This window comes from Microtus ochrogaster, chromosome 4 (assembly GCF_000317375.1).
Source record: "Microtus ochrogaster isolate Prairie Vole_2 chromosome 4, MicOch1.0, whole genome shotgun sequence".
NCBI classification, from domain to species: Eukaryota; Metazoa; Chordata; class Mammalia; order Rodentia; family Cricetidae; genus Microtus; species Microtus ochrogaster.
In genome coordinates this window covers 39,226,449-39,247,944 of record NC_022011.1, presented here as the reverse complement: position 1 = coordinate 39,247,944, position 21,496 = coordinate 39,226,449, and the positions used below count along the sequence as shown (strand labels likewise).

General features: G+C 42.3%; 2 protein-coding genes across 3 annotated transcripts in view; one reads left to right on the top strand and one right to left on the bottom strand.

Moving 5' to 3' along the window:
- Positions 1 to 1,536, bottom strand: part of Olfml2a (olfactomedin like 2A) — a 30,552-nt gene extending 29,016 nt beyond the window's left edge. Inside the window, exon 1 of one of the 2 annotated variants that reach the window (XM_026778736.1) lies at positions 1,515 to 1,536. Coding sequence is in view for 1 of the 2 variants with exons in the window: in XM_013346070.2 (XP_013201524.1) it covers positions 791 to 901 (111 nt within the window). In the remaining variant the exon portion in view is untranslated. Of the gene's footprint in view, positions 1 to 790; positions 992 to 1,514 lie in introns of those variants that run through there. The other variant, XM_013346070.2, reaches the window with a different exon arrangement.
- A 2,893-nt stretch (positions 1,537 to 4,429) lies between these two features.
- Nr6a1 (nuclear receptor subfamily 6 group A member 1) overlaps positions 4,430 to 21,496 on the top strand; it is a 148,543-nt gene continuing 131,476 nt past the window's right edge. The window contains exon 1 of the mRNA XM_005345955.3: positions 4,430 to 4,675. Coding sequence (XP_005346012.1) covers positions 4,576 to 4,675 — 100 coding nt within the window. The 5' untranslated portion in view covers positions 4,430 to 4,575. The remainder of the gene's footprint in view (positions 4,676 to 21,496) is intronic.

Genomic DNA, 21,496 nt, shown 5'->3' with positions numbered 1-21,496 from the left:
TTTTTTTTTTTTTTGTTGTTGTTGTTTTGTTTTTGTTTTTCTAGACAGGGTTTCTCTGTGTAACAACCTGGGCCGTCCTGGAACTTGCTTTGTAAACTAGGCTGGCCTCGAATTTACGGTGATCTGCCTGCCTCTACCTCCCTGCAAAACCAGAATTACACAGTGAGATTGTGGAAGGAAGAAAGGCAGGAAGGAAGGCAGGAAGGAGGGGGAGAGGGAGGGAGGAAGGGAGGGAAAGAGGGAGAGATGCTAAGAGAGGTAAAAGCACCAGCGACAGGTGAATACAGTGTGTGAGTTCAGGTCTCAGAGGCCAGGTGGCCAGTCCTTTTCACTGAGGAAAGAACTCTGAGTTCCCAGCTTCTCCTGAAAGTCTTGGTTTAAAGCCCACTGCAAGCCCAAGAGTACCTGGATAACTGCCCACGCGTGGGTCTACAACCACGTGGGCAGTCTCCGCATGGAAACTCAACCAGTTGCTCTTACTGACCACTTTTCCCTGCCAGCCCCTGAGCACCTGAGACTTCCCAACTTGATCCTGGGTTTGAGGCCCTATCTTTGAGCATTACAAGGTCCACAGCGCCTTTCTCAAGCTCCAGGACCCAAGCACCCTATCATCACCAACGCTTCTTCCCGCACATGTTCCTTTTTAAGGCTTTTGATTCCAGAATCCAGACCAAGTCCCAAGTCTGATCTGCCTTGTCCCCATCTTCCCGCTGAAGGCACCCTCCTCGGCCATAGCGCCCCCTCGCGCCGGTCATCGCCGAGCTGTGCCAGGTTCCAGCAGCGCACGTACCTTACTGTCGGGCCGCACGGGATCAGCCCAAAGCAAAAGTAGCAGCAGCAGCAGCAACAGCAGCAGCAGCCTCAACTGAAGGCACCAAGGCCGGAGGGCTGCCGCTGCCATGGCTCGACAGGAACGGACGTCTCCACGAGCACGCTTGGGATCGTCAGCAGCACGGCGAGCTCGACGCTGCAGCCCGGCTTTGCCGCGGGGCGCCCCCCAGCCCAGTGCCCCTGCAGTGCCGCTGGGGGCGGAGCTAGGGTGGAGGGGTGCCCGCTCCTCCCCTCCCATCCCCGCCCATCCCCTGCGGTCCTGAGGCATTGAGAAGTGCCGGTGGGAGAGAGCCGTAGCTGCAGCCAGGCGGAAAGAGAAGTACGGGCTCGCGACGAACTGAGGTTCCGTTCTGTGAAATGAAAGATCTTAGACGTGTCCCTTTGCCTTTTTGAGTACCAGTTTCCCCATTGATAAAAGGGAGAAAATAGTTGGGCGGTGCTAGCGCACGCCTTTAATCCCAACACTCGGGAGGCAAAATCAGGAGGATCTCTGAGTTCGAGGTCAGCCTGGTCCACAAAATGAGTTCCAGGACAGTCAGGGGTACACAGAGAAACCCTGTCCCGAAAAACAAAAAACAAAACATCCCCCCTCCAAAAAAACAAAACAAAACAAAACAAAAAAGTGGTGGAGGAACAGTTAAATTGCCCTTTGGGAATGGCTACAAAGTTCGAGTGGTACTTACAGTTTTACCCTTTGCTCTGACAAAGCTCTCCAGTCTCTGAGTCCCTTCTCTTTCACATCTTCCATCTTTCTTCTCTCTGTTGTGCCAATAACAGCTACTTTTTGTTTGTTTGTTTCAAGGCAGGGTTTCTCTGTGTAGCTTTGGAGTCTGTAGTGGAACTCGTATAGACCAGGCTGGCCTCAAATTCACAGAGATCCACCTGCCTCTGTCTCCCTGGGATTAAAGGCTTGTGCCACCACCGCCGACTTAACTGACTCTTTAAGGCTTGTCCTGCTAGAGCAAGGCCACCAGAGGAACTCTGCCCTCTTCTGGACAACCAATGGCATCCTCCTACGGTCATCTCTGTCACCATGGATAACCCACAGCTCAAATGTACCAAGTTCCTGATTGGCTTTGGGATCTCGGTTTGAGCTGTGTCTCCTGCAGACTCCCCCTCATCGTCAGAGGCCTTCCTTTCCATTTCTCCTGTATACCCTATAAATGCCGAGGGCCCTTTAAATCTGCTTTACTCAGGCTGTCTCCTCAGCTGGAAACTCAGAGAGGGAACTCACTTTTCAGGGTTGTGGGGAAAATGTCAAAAAATGAGAAATAAGGCCCAGTCTAGGTGCTGGACTCTTAGTGGATGCCTATTAGCAAGCATCTACTGCATGGTACTCAGTAGCAGAGGAGATAGGGGGCGAGAGTCCAAGGATTGGTTGTTAAGGGTCTTTGGTAGGCTTTGGGAAGGAAGAGGCGTGGAGCTGAACAGGAGAAAGAGCTGTTTCCAGGAGGTGTGCATGTGGCTGAACTCAGTTTTGGGCTGACTTCATCTTTATCTACCTTTCAATCCTCAGGCATCAGATGTCTGCCCAGTCACTTGGCATTCCAGGGAAGGGGCCTGCGATGCAGAGAAAGCTGGCTCTGGGAAGACCATGTGATCCTGACACATGGTGAAATGCAGAGCTGAAGAAGGATTTCTTCCTACAACACTAAGGGCTTGCTGTGGAGTACAGTGCCCAGCCCTTGGGGAGCTCAGAAAGTGGCAAGGAAGACCATTTCTTACAGTCCACCTATATAGACAGGGCCCTATGGGAACATAGAGGGACCTAGTTGTCTCTCGATCAGAGGTATTAAGGAAGGATTGGAACAGGATCTAAAAAGATGAGTTAAGAGTTTATAGTGGTCAGGCCAAGGGCAGTGTGGCTTTCTTCTTTCTTTTATGTTTTGTTTTTTTCGAAACAGGGTTTCTTTGGGTAGCCTTGGTTGTCCTGGAACTAGCTCTGTAGACCAGGCTGTCCTTGAACTCAAAAAGATCCGCCTGCCTCTGTCTCCCAAATGCTTGCGTCAATACTGCCCTGTGGTATTTCAGCTTTCTGGCCCACCAAGTACATAATGGCAATCACTTCTGGGCCATACCATTTGCATGTGAAAGCAACAATATCAGGGATACCTCATCGAGCAGGTGTGGGAGGTTTAGACAGCACATAATTTGTGTAAATCTCTTCTAAAGGCGGCTGGCATGAATTAAGCATAAAACCCAGGTTAACTATTGGTAATGGACAGCAGTTGGAAAATGCCTGTAGGTGTGGCAGTCTCCTGAGTAGCAGGTGAGGAAAGAGGTGTGGGTGGGCAGGAATCAATCGGAACAGGCTAGACTGCATATGCCAGGATAAAGACTTTTAAACAAGTAAGGAATGACACACAAGGAACCGGAGGACTGCCGAGGCAGATGGGGCAGTGAGGTGACAGAGTGCAGACGCTTCGACATGACCTAGCAGAGAACAAGCAAGTAAAGCACTAGGGTTCTTTGTCTTCTAGTGGGTCAGATAAGCGCTTACGTGCTGGGCTGTAGCCTACTACAGCGGTGGTTTCCTAAGGGAAGTGGGGGGCGTCCTGGAAAGCAGTCCCACAGCTCGCCTTGAAGCCCGTGGCCGCGCGCCACCTTGTGGTCGCGGGAGTTGTGCCAAGGTAGAGGAAGGGGAAAAAAATCTAGATTTTGTTTGGTAGAAACTTCGGTAAAAGGAGGCGACGTGTGTATGCGTGTGTGTGTTAGCATGTTAGCATTGGACACGGTGCAATGGAAGGCGACGTGTGTGTGTGTGTGTGTGTGTGTGTGTGTGTTAGTATCTTATCATTTGACATGGTTCTTATTACAATTCCCATTTTTCAGACAGGTAAACTGAGCAAAGGTGGGACGAACAGGCTGGAAGAGGATCAGCTCTTTAGGATACCCGTAGTCAAGAGTTTCAAGTTTTCTTTGACGGCATCAAAGACCCTGATCTTAGTTTGCCCATCTGTTCTATGGGCAGGGTGCGGGGAAAGAAAGAGGAGGAAGAGAAACTTTAGTCTTTCCCGCCCACCCGGAGGTTAGAGGCTTTAAACACTTCTCCGGAAAGCAGAGCTGTATAGATTCTATTTGCATACGAACGCAGTCACCTCTGGCTAAACTCGGGTCCTTTAATCTCTGGTCCAATTTGTCGTGCAGCTCCGGAGGAAAGCCCTCCAGAGTACCTACACACCCCGCCCCCTGGGGCCTTCCCCACAGGGCTGGGCTTGGTTGCACGTGCTCAGCGGGCTCCTGGTGGACCCGCCTCCTTGGAACGACTCATTATTAGCGCGGGGAAGGAGTCGGAATTACAAGGAACTCTGTATACGGACAAGTCACAACAGAGAGGACCATGGCTAACTATTTGTGGTCTCTATATATGGGAAGTTTCATTAGAGTTCAGAATAATGACATGTTTTGGTTCTCCCTCCTCAGGACTGCCTATCTTCATACCTCACCCCCTCAATTGGTAGAGTCCCGTGTGACCGGCCTCGCCTGGAGGACTACAATTCCTAGTGTGTCCCGCGGGCACGTGCGTGGCAGCAGCGCGTGACGTCAGAGGAGGGAGCTGGCCAGTGCTGAGGGGGCGCGGCGCGGAGGGGCGCGGAGCCGGGAGGCTCGGGGCCCAGAGCGCGCGGCGGCCGGGAGCCCGCCGGCCCCTGACAGCCCCCTCCCCCCGGTGGACGACGACGACGACTACGAGGGCGCGAGTCATGGCGGAGCAGCGAAGCCTGCGGGGGCCCTGAGCGCCGCCGCATGGAGCGGGACGAACGGCCGCCCAGCGGAGCGGGAGGCGGCGGGGGCTCGGCGGGGTTCCTGGAGCCGCCCGCCGCGCTCCCTCCGCCGCCGCGGAACGGTGGGTGAAGGGCCTTCGGGGTCCCGGCGGTCCCAACGCCCGCGATCCCCTCTTTTCTCTCAGCCGGCTCTGGCCCCGGACGCCGGGCGGCCCTCAGCGTGGACTCCACCCTGGGCTCGCACTTTCTCTCCGCGGGATCCCGGTCCCCTCAGCGCGGACCCCCCCCCCCGCCGTCCCCCCTCTACGCCAGTCCTTTCTCCCTCAGGGGGCCCTGGTTTATGGAGCACCCTATTTCTTCATCTGGGGGCCCGCAGACGCCACACCTTGGCACCGTGCACCTATCCTGGGGCGTTTTTCTTCAGGAAGCCCCACGCTTCCTCCCAGCCCCGCGAGCGTCCGCCTCTGCGCAGACCCCTAATGGTGACTCTCCTTGGACCTCGGTGCCCACTCCCGTCCCCCGGCCTCCCCTTGCCCAGGCCCCCTCTCCTAGGCTCAGGTCTCCGGCGGGACCCCTGGGCTCGGGACACCTGCCTTTTCCCGGCCTTTGCCGGACGCTTTGCTGGCCGCCCAGCCTAGCTCTTCCGGGGTGCTGAGAATTCCTCACCTGGCCGGGCCGCTGTGTCCCCCTTGTCCCGGCCCAGCCCACAGGTTCCTCCGGGTTGGGTCCCCCCTTCCCCCGCGCAGTGTTTTGTTTCTGTTTGATATTTTCCCCCTCGGTGTTTGCGGCGGAATGTTTTTATTGGTAATGTGTAAGGAGCTTTTGTGAGGTCGTAAAAGGTGAACTTTTGAACTTGGAAAGCGCCCTGGAGCAATTAGCGAAGGCGATAGCCCCGGGAGGCCTGCATTACAAAGGGTGCTCGTTGCGGCTGGCAAACGCTCCCGCGGTAAACCCGATTTATTTATTTATTTGCCCTGCCTTCCACCTTTCACATCTCATTTCCGAATAAAGGGCAGGCTCTCAGAGATCCCTGCCTCCTCCCCTCTCTGCGCCATAAACGCGCAATTCTCTGGGAGATCTAGGACCCGAACAGTGTGTAACAAGTAACAGATTTCAGATTGAATGCAAACACCAGGGACAGTTAGGAGGCACTAAAAATTAATTGCTTTAGTAAGAAGTTTCTCAAATCAGGACAGTGACTTGGCAGGTGTGGGGGAAGCAACCCGAAAATGGGTCACCAAGGCGTTCGGTTGTGGCATGAATGAATGGGGAGCCACAAAAGGGAAGTCGGGCTGGATTTGCTTCTTCATAAGTTTATTAATTCACCAACCATTTATTGCTAGTTCAGTAGATCTTTCGTTTCTTCTTTTTAACCAGTTAAGAGGAAAGGTCTGTTTAGAAGAAAACCTGGCTAATTTGATATTATGGTGATCAAACGGTGATGTTTTCAAAGCTCTTGAGTTTGAGATGTGTATGATGTGTGGGACCTAGGTGGCCGGGCATCCGATGGGGGAGTGATTCTGCATGTGAACGTGTTTGGGATCGATAAAATCCCACGTCGCAAAGGGGTAGGAAGGAATATAGTTAGGGTAGAAAGGGACAGTGTCTAGAACCAAGATGATTTCTTTAATAATTTTGACTTTTTTTAAAGTTAATTTATGCAGAGGTTTGGTTTGATGTTAACCTGGAAATGTTGTAATTCTTGACCTCAAATTTGCCGTGCAGTTTTTAAAATTCCACTCCCAGATTTATCGGATGTCCCTGTTAGTGTATTTCCGTAATGCTTTCCTGTTTGCGAGTAGTTCCTGTCCCCACCTGTGCTTACCGTTGGATGACAGATTTTATTGCAGCCATCACTTTCAGTTCTACTTGAGAATATTATTGTAAGGGAAGCAAGAGAACAATGCCGTTGTTATTAATTATTCATTGGAACATTTAAAGAACTGTGTGGCAATTTTATCTCTTAATCAGATTATCTGTTAATACTCATTTTTTCCTCAAAGGATCAGAACCATTTAAAAGACTTTTAAGGAACAGTCTGTTAAGCTAAAAGCGTTTTTACTATTTCACACCAGTCGAAGTTAGTGATACAAATATATTCTTTTTTTTTTTTTTGTCAAAACCACAATGTGAACTTTTGGCAGCTTAATTTGTTCATGAGAAAATATGAAATTTTTGTAGCATAGCTTGTTTTTTCAGTACAAAAAATTATCAATGTGTCTGTGGTGTTTTGTAGTTTGTTGATGAGTACCCAAAAAGTGCTCGGGAGAATTTTCAAAATATAAAGTTTTCCTTTGGAATAGTGGACTTTTCCCCCCTTCCTCCCTAATGAATAGTTTTCTCCAAAGATAAATAAGATTGTTTGTTGATATCTGAGGGGAAAAGCACTTCTTTAACTTTTCATCCTGGTGACATTTTCATTTTTCCTGAAGTCGTTATCTAGAGAGGAGGTCTTCAGTCTGTGTCAAGAAGTAAAGTCCATTGCTGAATTTACAGTCCTCCAGATGTTTTTATGATTCCATCCGAACAGAGTAGCTAGCCTTTTGATGCACCATCACCCTTCCAGGAATTCCTTGTGCTGACTCTGCTATTTTTGGCTGTTGCTTGTGGTTTTATAACAAACAAACTCACTTAGTTGTAATAATGATTGCTCCCTTTTGGGATTTCAAAGGGAGATGAATGCTTTGAGGAAGCATTTGTTCATTTTATTTCAAGAGAGTGAGGGAGTAGATTTTTAAATATTTAAATAGCAAAAAGACTATAAACCATTATAAGGAATTAAGTGCATAATTTTACCTTATTCCTCTGGAGGAAATGAGCTCACTAAGTACTGTGGATGCTTCCTCACATGAGATTACCAACAAAATGCTTCTTTTTGTTTGTTTGTTTTGTTTTTTCGAGACACAGTTTCTCTGTGTAGTCCTGGTTCTCCTGGAGCTCAGTTTGTAGACCAGGCTGGTCTCAAACTCAGAAAACCGCCTGCCTCTGCCTTTCTGAGTGCTGGGACTAACAGTGTGCACCACCATGCTTGGCTTAAAATGCTTAAATTTCTTAAATTAACAAGCACTTTACTTCACAAATTTAACTTTTTAGTTTTGTGACTTGAAATTTTAATTCTGAATCAACTGAGAATTCTCTAGTTTCCTTAAGGAAAAATCTGAGATGTAAAGTTACCACATTTCCAGGCTGTGATGTACCTACCGTTCACCATATGCTGAAAACACCTTATTCTTGCTTGAGGAGAGCATGCTTACTAATATGAAATTCATGCTACATTTTGTAGCAGAAGTCGTATCCTTGTACAAGTACATGAAAAGGTGTTAGAAGGGAAGCTAATGAAAAAATGCGGGTTTTCAAGACTAAACTATACTCATATGAGTATATATATGAATATATGATATATATATATATATATATATCAGTATTTCTTGATTTCTCATCTCCCTTATTTCTCTGGAGTTGTGGGACAAAGGAAAAAAATTCTAGGTTAAAACACACTTTTAGGACAGTTGCTAAAATAGCTCTTAAATAGAAGGAAATGACTTTGTGTGTAAAAACCATATTATAGTCAGTCATCTTACTTGAGAAAACGGTCAGAATTAGAAAGCTCTGACTGCAGATAAGCAGGCTTCCATTTCAACAAGGAAGCAGTTTTAAGGAGCAGGTAGTTTTTTAATATGCCCCTATGGGTAGTGGTACAATATAACCAATTCTTTGTAAAACCTCAAACACATTTCCAAAACACAAGCTGTGAAGGGAAGTGTTTTTTTGTATTTTTAAGTCAACTTAAAAATTAAGAAATTATTCTTAATAAATGTTTGCCTGGCTTTTCCTTGAACATTTATGGATATCACTGATAAGTGGTGTTCAGAGATGACAGAATTATTAAGTTTGCAAGGTGGCTTGGTACTGAGCTAGAGAATTCTGTTTTGGTTATTAAGGCTTTTGTAACTGAAGTTTTGGGTTCATCTTTAATTTTTTTTTTCATGGAAAAGGCCAGCTTGACCCCGTTTATTGTCCAAACATTTTATATACCCACGCCAAATTTTCAACTTTATTTTAATTGTGAATTTTAGGACTCTCTGGATATCACTTTGCTGTACGATATCCCTAAAATCAGCCTCAGTCTTCCGCGTTCCCAGTGTTTTCAGCATAGTTTTGGGTGCTTGTTAGACTGTAAGTTAGGGAAATTAGAAAGAAAAAAAACCCAGCCAAACCCATGATATTGTGAGATAGCTATTGTTTAGAAACAAATAGGCATAATTTATTTAAATTAAATATTTCTTGCTTATTTTATGACCTGTTAAACATCATCCTTTCTAGAGATGTCTCTGAAGAAAATAGATTTGTTTTCCCGAGGGTTACAATTATTTAAATTATTTTAATAAGCCTTTTCTAGTGTACTCAGCAATTCTAATTAACAGTGATTGAGCTTGGAAGGACAAGGATTGCCTCAGCTGGCTGCTGGGGATCTGAATTGCTTTTTTTCCCCACCCCCAACTGCACAGAATCGTTTGATCCCCATGCTACCATGGTTGTCATTTGAGAAAGCAAATTGAGAGAAAATAAGTTGGAAAAATAGCCTACTTTGAGCTTTTTTTGCATTCTCAATTTTTGTTCTTAAATTATAGAAATAATTGAACTTCAGACTTTTATCATGTTGAAAGCAAGCTAGATTTACTATTATGTCGAAGGGAAAACTCCTAGATTTCTGTAAAAAATGCAAGTTTTGTTTTCAGATTTTCAAAAGTTAGCCTTTGTGCAATGGAAACATTTTTATTCAAGGTAGTTTGTGGTTTTTCTGTAGCATTATGTAATTCCACATTAAGAAGTTACGAATTCTTAAGTTTCAAACAAGTAAATGCTGTAATTTTGTTGTATTATGAGTTAACTTTTAAAAGTTTCTTCTAAAATGATATCTTTGCATCCTAATTGAAAACTCTGAATCCTTAAATTTGTTTATAGTGGAGAAGCTGTTCAACCCTAAACCACAGGTGGCAGTAGTAGTGTATTTTTCTGTTTTCTAGGCTGATTTTTACTTTTAGGTTAGTGTCAATTCTATAGACACTGTTGATAAGTCACCTGGAAAACCAATTCCCTGGACAGCATGTTATGTACTCCGGAAAACAAATCTCAGCATTTGATATGGAGATACACTATGGGTGTGTGCCAGAGCAGCGACTTACTTCACATTGTCAAAGTGAGATTTGTTTTTTTAACTGGGTGATGGTGATCAAAAGACTTGTTAGAATAGTAAGCTGTCATCCTTTGGGTCTGTGGTCACAGTGTGTCCATGACACATGTGTCTTAGAGCTGCTTCAACTACTGTTTTCTCTCTTTGATTTCCTTCCTTCTCTCTCTCTCTCTCTCTCTCTCTCTCTCTCTCTCTCTCTCTCTCTCTCTCTCTTTGTTTGTTTTTTGAGACAGGGTTTCTCTGTGGCTTTGGAGCCTGTCCTGGAGCTAGCTCTTGTAGACCAGGCTGGCCTCACCACCAACTGGCTTGAAGTACTCTTTTTTATTGGAAACAATCTATTTGAGGATAATTTTGAGGGAGAGACACAAAATTCCTCATTTGGATTTCCTTAGTTTCTTAATTTTTGACTTCTTTTAATTGATAGAACCATGGAATTTTAGATCTCTCTAAAAGCATTTCAGAGTTCTGTTAGTGTGTTCTCTGTTTCCAATTCTTTCTTGTAGTGCTAAGATTTCCATGTTTTTTATTTTTCTTCTGAAAGACTAATTAGATAGGGGCTGGAGAGATGGCTCAGTGGTTAAGAGCACTGGCTGCTCTTCCTGAGATTCTGAGTTCGATTCCTAGGAAACACATGGTGGCTCACAACCATCTGTAATGAGATCTGGCGCCCTCTTCTGGCGTGCGGGCATACATAGAGTCTTTTTTTTTTTTTTTTTTAGAATATTGTATACATAATAAAAAAAAAAAAGACTAATTGGATGAAGAGATAGTTGAACTTCCCTTGAAATTTTGCCTATGTTTCCTTGAGACATAATCTGATAAAGATTTATGAAAGCCTCGGGAGGCAGAGGCAGGCAGACCTCTGTAAATTCGAGGCCAGCCTGATTCCAGGACAGGCTCCAAAGCTACAGAGAACCCTGTCTCAAAGAAAGCATTCATTAACACCTATTTCAAAATAAAGTAGTGAGGCTCAATGTGGAGAACTAACTGCGCCAGTTTTCACTTAACAGCCTCTAAGTCATGTGTTCGTATGAGTCTTGAAGCATTATCACCCTGGAAGAACTAAAAGATTCAGTTTGACTATTTCAATAATAATGCATATTCGACTGGATCAGGTAAAATATTTTTCTTACTACAGTTTAATTCAGAGATGTGGTCTGAGCACCACTGTGTTACTTTAATGTATACTAAATAATGTTAAAAAGTAATGAGGCAGTACTAATTTGGATTGTTTTCCATCATTTCTTGATCAATTATTACCAAGTTGTTTTAGACTTAATTGCTTCTAACATACTGACTGTTTAAATGTAGTTTTCATCTAAACCAGTGATTTTCAAAATGTAGACCTCTGGGGGACCCTGAGATCCTTTCAGGATATTTTTCAGGTCAAAATATCTATCTATATTTATCTTTCTAGTGTTTTTCAAGGGTTTCTGTGTAGCTCTGGCTGTCTTGGAACTTGCTCTGTAGACCAGGTTTGTTGGCCTCAAACTTAGAGATCTGCCTGCCTTTGCCTCCCTAGTGATGGGAAGAAAGGCCTTCTCCACCACCTGGCATAGTAGGATTTTTAAAATCTTGGACCTGCTGCTATGAACTTAACAGCTTCTCAGTACTAAAAACTTTCTAGTCAGGCAGTGGTGGTGCATGCCTTTCATCCCAACCAGCACGCTTGAGGTAGAAGTCTGTGAGTTCAAGGCCAGCCTGGTCTACAAAAGCTAGTTCCAGGACATCTAGGGCCTTTACACAGAGAAATCCTGTCTCGGAAAAAAAAAAAAGTTCTTTTTTTTTTTTGCTATTGTATAATGATGTGTGCTTATTATTTAAAGGCTCTATGTAACTAAGTGATACATTGTTTTTCTTTTTTTTTTTTTATGATTTATTTATCTTTATGTGCATTGGTGTAAAGGCATCAGATCCCCTGGAACTGGATTTTCAGACAGTTGTGAGCTGCCATGTGGGTGCTGGGAATTGAACCCCGGTCCTCTGGAAGAGCAGTCAGTACTCTTAACCGCTAAGCCATTTCTCCAGCCCCGATACATTGTTTTTCAAAGCATGTATAAGTGTGCTATTTGAAAATAACTGGCTGGCCGGGCGATGGTGGCGCACGCCTTTAATCCCAGCACTCGGGAGGCAGAGGCAGGCGGATCTCTGTGAGTTCGAGACCAGCCTGGTCTACAGAGCTAGTTCCAGGACAGGCTCCAAAGCCACAGAGAAACCCTGTCTCGAAAAACAAAAAAAAAAAAAAAAACAAAACAACAACAACAACAACAAAAAAAAGGCTGGACATGGGTGGTGCCTGTCATAATAGCCCTCAGGAGGTTGAAGCAGAAGGATTATGAGTTACAGGTGTCATTGTTAGACTTTAACACAAGTCCTATGTGGATCAAAGATCTATTCAAAATGCAATTTAATGTACATATTTTACTGATATGTTTTTAATTTTTGCAATGCTGGGAGTTGGACAGGGCCAGTGATGAGTCAGACCCTACCTTGAACTAAGCTTTAATAAACCACCACTATTGCAAGTACTTGGCTATTTGTCGGTGGTGTTTTTTTTTCCTTTTTCCTTCCCCTCTCTGTCTTCACCTATCATCTCCCCTTCCTTTCATTTTTTTTCTGAGACAGTCTTGCAGTATGTAACTTAGGGTGACTTCATACACTCTCCTTAGGTTCCCAAGCACCCAGCATCACTCTCACACCTGACTTTTTTTTTTGGATTTTTCGAGACAGGGTTTCTCCATAGTTTTTGGTTCCTGTCCCGGAACTAGCTCTTGTAGACCAGGCTGTCCTCGAACTCACAGAGATCCGCCTGCCTCTACCTCCCGAGTGCTGGGATTAAAGGCGTGCGCCACCACAGCCCAGCTTAGATTTTTCTTTTCTTTCCATAATTATTATTATTCTTTCCATAATCCTTCTTTTATTGGAAATGAGTACTCTAATTTTGTTTTCTCTGTTTGAATTTCTTAAATGAAGTGTGTCTCAGCACTCTCATTAGCCAATTGCTTAGCTGCTGTGTTGGGCAGCAGCTTTTCAGCAGCTCCATTTTTTTAAAGTTTTTTTTTTTTTAAGATTTATTTATTTTTATTATATGTACAATATTCTGTCTGCATGTATCCCTGTGGGCCAGAAGAGGGCACCACATCTCATTACAGATGGTTATGAGCCACCATGTGGTTGCTGGGAATTAAACTCAGGAAGAGCAGCTCCATTCTTCTGCAAGAACTATATACTCAAGTTGTAGAACCAAGTCTAGTAACAAACAAGTATGATTCATTGCTACAAAAATGCAGAGTACTCAGATACAAATTAACATTTAAAAAAAAAGAATAACATGGGTTCTTGGGAGCCCATAGACCATCTTGATCTAGGTAATCCCTTCCTGAGCCTTTCTTCCAATGTTACATCACAGTTAAAACTAACAATCATATGGGGCTAGTAAGATGACTCAGCAGTTAGGAGCAATTGCTTCTCTTCTAGAGAATCAAAGTTCGGTTCCTCGTACGGGGTTCAAATTTCGTCTGACTGTGGGCACCTGCACCTACACACAAACACACACATGTATACATAATTGAAAATAAAAATTTAACAAAGAGGTTGTCTTATTTACTTTCCTTAGGCAAATCTGTCTTTAGGAGCTCTTTTTAAAGTTGTGATTTGGCAATGCCATTTTGTAGATTGGTTTGCTTTCAACCTGATTTTCACTGAGATAGTAATGAAGTGTGGATAGGAGAACCATATCCTCCTGTGGCTTAGGAATACCCTTTCTTAGTGTGAATAACCTTTTAGTGTAATTCAAGTTACTATGTTGTTAAAAACTAGGGATTTAGCTGGGCGGTCGTGCTGCCTGTCTTTAACTCAACACTGGGGAGGCAGGGGGAGGCAGATCTCTAAGTTGGAAGCCATCCTGGTCTACAGAGGGAGTTCTAGGACAGTCAGGACTACACAGAGAAACCCTGTCTTGAAAAAAAAAAAGTTAAGAATTTACTCCTTACTTTTGACTAACTGCTAACTGGAACTCATTCTGTAGAGTTTGTTGGCGGAAGAAATGCCACATGATTGTGAGTAACAGTTGGGAGTTCCTGCATCAGAACCTAGTTTGGGTGGTGAGGAAACGATTTCAGCATTGGAGACTCTGACCTGAGAGCTCTATAATTATCTTGGGGTTTGAGAGTTCATGTCCTATACAAACATGTTCCATGAAACTTATAGCTTAGCTATAGGAAATTTATAACCTTATCTTTTGATTTTAATGCCTGGGTTTTATGTTTCTGATGAAGTCTTTAAACAAATTCTTTAGTTGCGTCAAATGATTTTAGCCCAGTTTTTGAAGCCTATTTTTTTTCCTTCCGTGTTGATACTGTACCCTTTAAATCTGATTTGTTCTTTCAGTCCCTCCACCGAGATGCCTTTTCAACAGGATAATAAACCACCTGGGGGAACCCCCTACTGACACCCATTTAAAGGGCTTTGTTTTTTGGAAGTGCTGCTAGTTATGCAAGCCCAGGAGGAAGGATTTTGGTTGAATGGTATGAGAGGCAAAGAGCTGGGACTGGAGCCCTGGCTCTCAACCTCCCTAAGGCCACTCCCACCCATCATAAAATTATTGTCACTGTTTCATAGCAATTCGCTACTATAGATACCTGTGTTTTCTACTTAGGTGACCCCTTTGAAAAGGTCATTTGAGCCCTAGAAGTGTTGTAACCTACAGGTTGAGAAATGCTGAACTGGCATGTAACTGAATAAAGATCTTGACTATCTAACTTTGTCATGTCCCTTCTCTGAATTTCAGTATTCCCCTTTAATAACAGCTAACTTGTAGTGTTTACTTTATCCTTATAACCCTGTGAGCCATGAGCTCCGTTATCCCTGTTCTACAGGGGCCTGGGCCTAGGGAGGTAACTCATCTGGTAAGGGCTCCTGCCTGCCAAGGCTGAGAACTCTGGAAGCTGCCCCTACAAGTGATGGACCTCTGACGTCTACACACACATGTACAATGCCCATGTACAATGCACAGTAATGTTAAAGAAGAAAACCAACTTTGAAGTGCAGAGACTAAAACCCCCACTCCATTTCACAGTGACATACTAGTAATTTATTTTTTAGAATATATATATGCACTCTTTATATATTTTGTCTCTGAAATTGCCTGATGGTGTATCAGGATTAGGGACAAGGTCCGTGAAGTGCCAAGCTTAATGTTTACCCCAAAACAGATGACTGAGAATGCAGAGTACTTATCTTTGTTGAGAAAGTCCAGAATCTAGCTCCTACAGGTGAGAGTCACTCTGAGTTGCAAGCAACTATTTTTTCTTCTTTGCATGATGTATTTAACAAGTGATTGGCTAGAAGATTTTATCGCTACTAAAGGAACAATAATTCCTGTTAAATCAGATGGGTGAGCACTCAGGAAAGAAGGGGTTTTGAATTGCTGATGTTCCTGTACGATATACATGAAATTGCTGTTTCATGAATAAAAGAAGAGTCGATTGGAAATCTCAATCCTTTGCTGTTATCAGTCAAACAGTCTACAAAACAGAAGAGAGGGAAATTGAGAAATGTGGGGCCAGCAGTGTTTTAACAAGTGTGTTGAAGCTAAATCCTGGAAGTTCGATGAGTCCTGAAACTAGAACAAAGAAAGTTTCTGATTAGAAATTTCGTTCTCCTTATAATTTAAAAAAGACTAGATAGATATTCTAGGTTAAGGAGAATGGTCAATAAGCTTCTGACTGCTTGACTGGATTTAAGAAGGAAAGGGGGCCTTTATCCCCAACTACCTTTTTCATACCTGGTACACAAAAGCTGGTTTTGTGAAAAGGGAGATCCAGTGCAAGGATATTGATGTGGACCTTTGCAAATGGAAATATAAAAGCTAGTTGCTTAAGACTTGTATAATATAGAGGGTGATTTCCTATCAAAAAGAAAAATAGTTTGAGAAATGATGGGCACTGTGGGCCATCGATTGCAATAGCAGTGTACTTTGAGCAGGACTATGACTCCAGAGAAGACCAGCCACATCCAAGGTGTTAGGAGAGGCCAAGGAAGGAGTTTATGCTTGGGTTCTGATTCTCACTCTGTCTCAAAGGTATGAATGTCTCTGTGGACGCACCTATAAAATAAGACTAAATTCACTAATCCCGGAAATGATTTTCTAGCTTTTTGGTGGGAATGAATTGGGTAGAACAGGAAGCTGAGATTTAGGAAGTGTTGCATAAATCAAGTCCTCACATAAACCTATGGTCCTCACATCCCAGAGTTTCAGAGGATTATACCATTTAGTCATTCTTACATTTACATTGTTTCTATTTTTGTATTAGAAGGACTGGTTTTTATAAAGTTTGCATGGCCATGTGATTTACGTATAAATTCAGCCGTGTGATTTACGTATAAATTTTTAAGTCAACTTTGTTTACGATTAAAGTACTAATGTTAGGATAATTTGTAGTGAGTATAAATTTGAGAGAAATTCAAGATTTTTTTTTTTAAATGGGATCACTTTTCTTTCCATTTGTAACCTGTTTCTGCCACACTTTCTCTTTTCTGAGTTTCATTCACTGAGCCAAGTCCATAGTTAACTTGAGAGTTTTCCCTCATTACTTTTAAAGGGGTTTTTTACTGTAAAACTACAATTGAGAAGAGTGCTGTCTTCTGAAGATCAAATGCCTTGCATTTGAGAACATCGATTCAATTAAAGAAAATTGCAAAACAGAAGGGAAACCTAAATGCTGCAGATCTGTGAAAGGGAGCCCAGCAGGGAAGGGAAAGCATTGCCGTGGGGGAGGGGCAGAGTGGAGCATGCAGCCCAGACCGGCATTTGAAATACTCATCAATCATTTTACTGGCACCAGGAAGCCAATCAGCCTTGGAGAAGAGAGCTTAATGAGTCACCTAATGTGGGAAAGTACAATTGTTTTTCCCCCCAAATATTCTCTTTCTTGCTAATAAATCAAATCCTAAAGATAGTTGGGCTGCGAGATGTTCAGGATTCAAATGATTATGTTAGTCCCTGAAAATACTACTGTGTTGAAGTTCATTTAACATTTGTAGATAAAATATTCTGTCTGCTGTGAGCCTTTTCAAAAATATTCTACATAAGTTTGCTTTTCACACATTTCTATTAATTAAAAGCTTAGGATTATGGGTAACTTGTAAAGTATTGTAACTTTATTCTTCAACTTCTGGCTGGAGAAAACCTAGTTTTGTAAATGTCTATGGGGCATGTTCTGGGGAGCAGTAGTTGAAATTGCTTGCATATAAATACAAGTTGGGAGGGCTCTGGTAGCTTGTATTTAGGTTTTAAATAGTGATTTCTGAGCTTGTGAATTCAATTACCTGTTGCTCTTTGGGTTTTAGGCATGAGTTCCTTAGTAGTTCTCTGTTTTTAAGTCAGAAGATACAGTCACTGTTGAAACTACTGAGGAAATGCCGGTAATTCTACTTCCAAGCAACTGTTATTAAGTTTTTCCAAGTTTTTTTTTTGGGGGGGATGCCTGTTTTTGTGACCAAATGGTAAAAACTCTTCTGCTTTTTTTTTCTTTTATTCATTCATTGAGCATGTGTTTAATTTGAAACTTTTCCAGGCTATATGATACTTAGATAGTTAATAGTTTTTTACTTTTAAAACAGTAGCTCCTATACTATCTTGTGCTTTCTTTTATCTTGGCATTTGATTGCAGGCCATTCTGGAATTAGGAAGATTGACCTCATTGTTCTTTCACCAGTAATTGACTTAATTTATTCTGAGGTACTTCTGCTAACCAGGGCTGCAGGACTAATTCTTTAAAAAGAAATTCTTATGCTACAGATAGCATTGAGACATTGGTAGGCTATTTGCTTTGTTCTTATTTTTATCTATTTTTTGACAGATGAAGTAATTTCTAATATTTCTTTTTTTTTCCCCCTTTTTTCGAGACAGGGTTTTTCTGTAGCTTTGGACCCCTGTCCTGGAGCTTGCTCTGGCCTCGAACTCAATTATATCATATTCCACAGTGTCTTCAGCATATATTGAAACCTACAACTGAGTGGGACTGGAAAATTAGACACACAGGGAGAAATTAAATGAATTTCCTTAGAAAATAGTTTTTTGTTTTTTGTTTGTTTGGGTTTTTTTTTGGTATGTTGCTGAATAGCTTGTTGATCCTGCCTGGAGTTATCTCAGAATAATTTAAAATGTACCCACAACCTTTTTCATTTGTTTTGTATAAACCAGGCTGGCTTCAAGCCTCCTGTGCTGGGATTAAAGAGATGTGCCACAATGCCTAGCACACTAAGAATTCCCCCTCCCCCAACAGGGTTTTTCTGTCTCTGTGTAGTCCTGGCTGTCCTGGACTGACTCTGTAGACCAGGCTGGCCTCAAACTCACAGAGATCCTCCTGCCTCTGCCTCCCAAGTGCCGGGATTAAAGGTGTGCACTACCGCCACCTGGCAACACTCAGAAATTTTTATAGGGATGGTTTCAGAATGGAAATAGGAACATTTTGGGATCATAGTTATCTATAAATTTTTATTCAGAGGCAAATTAAAGTCAAGGAATCTTGTAGTCATTTTTAAAGTTTTTGTTGATTGAAAGTGAGCACTGATGTTTGGGCGCCACTGTTGATTGCCTTGACGGGTTACTTAGTCTAGGGTTAGTAACCCGTCTGGCAGTTCAGTTATTCCAGGGTCACGGAGAGGCACTGTCTGGAAGATAAATGGGCTAAGAAAGAGGAAGGAGGCCATGCTAAGTTTGTCAGAGCCTCCGTTTACTAGAGATGGGGTGCAGCTTATATAGGGTAAGGAGTTGGGGGATGGGCACAGGGGCCTGGGCTCTTGCTGCGTGGTTCACGTTGGTCACGTGGTCCGTGTTGGTCACGTAGGAAGGAGGTTATCTTCGGTCAGGTCACTGTAGGCCAAGAAGTCACGAGTTGCCACACCTAGTTCCCTAGATAGTTTGGGCCAAGAAGTCACGAGTTGACACACCTAGTTCCCTAGATAGTTTGGAATGTGGGGCGGATTCCACTAACAGATAGCTCTCCATTAACAGCCAATTTGGGTGTGGGGTAGGCTCTGTCAATAGAACGATTCCTAACACAATTAGGGGTGTGGGGTTCTCTGCAGACTCCCCAGGGTGATGGTTCCTGCAATGATTTTACTAGGAAATTGGCTCCTGACAGCTGTGCTTCTTTCTGACTGTCACAGGTCAACAGAACTTTAAGTTGCCAATAGTTAAAAAAATTATTTTTTTCCCTACAGTCCAACAAATTAGCTATAAAGCTCAGAACTTCTGTACTCTAAGTACTCCCAACTCTATCCTTCTCATTTTCTACCACTACTGACATTTTTTCAGGGTTCTTATTTCTCACCCCCTTGATTCTATTTTGTTCAATGCCAATAATGAATCTTTTATAAAATAAATACAAGGTAATCCATTCAAAATGGTTTATTCTTCATTTACTTAGGATAAGTTAAAAACCATTCTCCTGTATATATAAACCCTCCTGTAAACTACTTTGCCTTATCTCTCTCTCTCTCTTTTTTTTTTTTTTTGGTTTTTCGAGACAGGGTTTCTCTGTCGCTTTAGAGGTTGTCCTGGAACTAGCTCTTGTAGACCAGGCTGGCTTTGCCTTATCTCTTATCAACCTTCTTGTACTTCTCAGAAAATATCTTTTTCAGAAAAATGATTTTTTTATAATACTTTTCTAATAAGAAAGTGAACAAGTCATCTGCTCTTTCCTTCAGCTATATGGAGTAGGTGTTTGTTTTTCATAATCTTGTTTGGTAATTGCCTCAAAACGACATTGAATCTAACTGAAGTATAAAAGCTTTTTTTAATTCCAAAAGAGATTAGGTAGAATCTCTTTTCTGTGTGCTGCCCTGCGTGAACACTGAAATAATTACAATAGATACTCTTACATGCAAGAGAAGCTCAAAATAGACTCTAGAAATGTTATTTACTTGTTGGACATTTAAAATGTTGACTTGAAAGGGTTTAGGGTATGGTGGCATTTTACAGAGTGTCACTTTGTGTTATTTAGATTTGCTGAAAAGGTCTGTCTTTGCCATCTTAACATCAAAGAAAAGTTTTTAGCACAGTGGAGAAACAGAAGAAATATTTCAATACATTTTAGAAGTAACAAATATATATTTAGAATCTCTTTAAATATAAGAAAGAGCAGGAATTTTGGTAGTAAGAGTTTCTGATTATACTTAGGCAGTGTAAAGTAAACATTAATATTTATAAAACTTCATGCCTGGTTCTGATTTCTAACTCAGTGAGGTAGGCTACCACGACCAGCAAATTCTCACATTTATTTAGTAAAATGAAGCTAGCCATACTTTTATAGAATAATTTATCATTAAACTGTATGCTTATGTGTATGTGAATGAAGAGAGTGTACAGTAGCAAAAGTAAAACCCTTGTTGCCAGTCCTAGCAGCCTGTAAGGATGCTATTGGTGGGGTAGGAGTAGCAATTTCAGTGCTGCAAAATTTGATATGTAATCTCATGAGCAATAGGTTTGCCTTGGCTAAATAAAGGAGTTTCCACATACTACCTTATTTTGTAGTCCAGTAGGAGCGGGGATTTTACATCTGTTACCATTATGTCTCCTCAAGACAAAACAGCAAAAACAAGGTAACTCAGATCTAACTCAAGGTTCACACTCTAGCACATCTAGTGATTATTGCAGCCAAATAGTTCCCTTCCCCACTGTTGGAGTCTCTAACAACTGTTCATTTCTACAAACATTTGTAATTTCTATTTAGAGGTTGGGTGACATTATTTCAGTAAAGAGTTAATAATCATTTTACTTTAGGAATGCAATTCCCTAGTAATTTTTTTTTGTAAAATATTTATTATGTATACAATATTCTGTCTGTGTGTATGCCTGCAGGCCAGAAGAGGGCACCAGACCCCATTACAGATGGTTGTGAGCCACCATGTGGTTGCTGGGAATTGAACTCAGGACCTTTGGAAGAACAGGCAATGCTTTTAACCTCTGAGCCATCTCTCTAGCCCCCCTAGTAATTTTTTAAATCTGTGTTTTAATCTGGGTTCTCTAGAGTAATAGAATTTAACAAAATGGATTTTTAAATATAGAAAGGGAATTTATTAGAATGATTTACAGTCTGGAGGCCACCAATAATGGCTGGTTATGAAAAGAAAGTCCAAGAATCCAGTAGTTGCTCAGACTAAGAGGCTGTCTTTGTAGACACTGGATCACAGAAAAGTAGGCTCTAATTCCAGTAAAGGAATGGATTTACCAGTAGGCAAAGAACAAAAACTTCCCTTTTTCATGTTCTTATATATAGACTTCCAGCAGAAAGTATGGCCCAGACTAAAGGTATGTCTTCCTGCCTCAAGATCTGGATTAGAAGTGGATCTCCCAGCACTTGAGAGGAGGATCTCTGTGAGTTCGAGGGCAGCCTACTCTACAAAGCTAGTTCCAGGACAGTGAAGGCTGCACAGAGAAACGTCTTGAAAAACAAGATAAAAATAAAAAAAGAGGATCTTCCTACTTCAAATTAAGCAAAAATTCCTCACTGTGGTGTGCGTTCCACTTTTGTATTTTAGTTATTTCCAGATGTAGTCAAGTTGACAACCAATAATAGCCGTCATAATCTTTAACTAAAGTTAACCAGTTTATTGAATCCAACCTGCTGAAAACCAGTTTGCCACATGTCCAATTTACTTATATCTGGTTCATTAATCAGTTTGCCGAATCTACTTTGTAGAATTTACAATTATTAATTTCCTTTTTTTTCTTTTTTTTTTT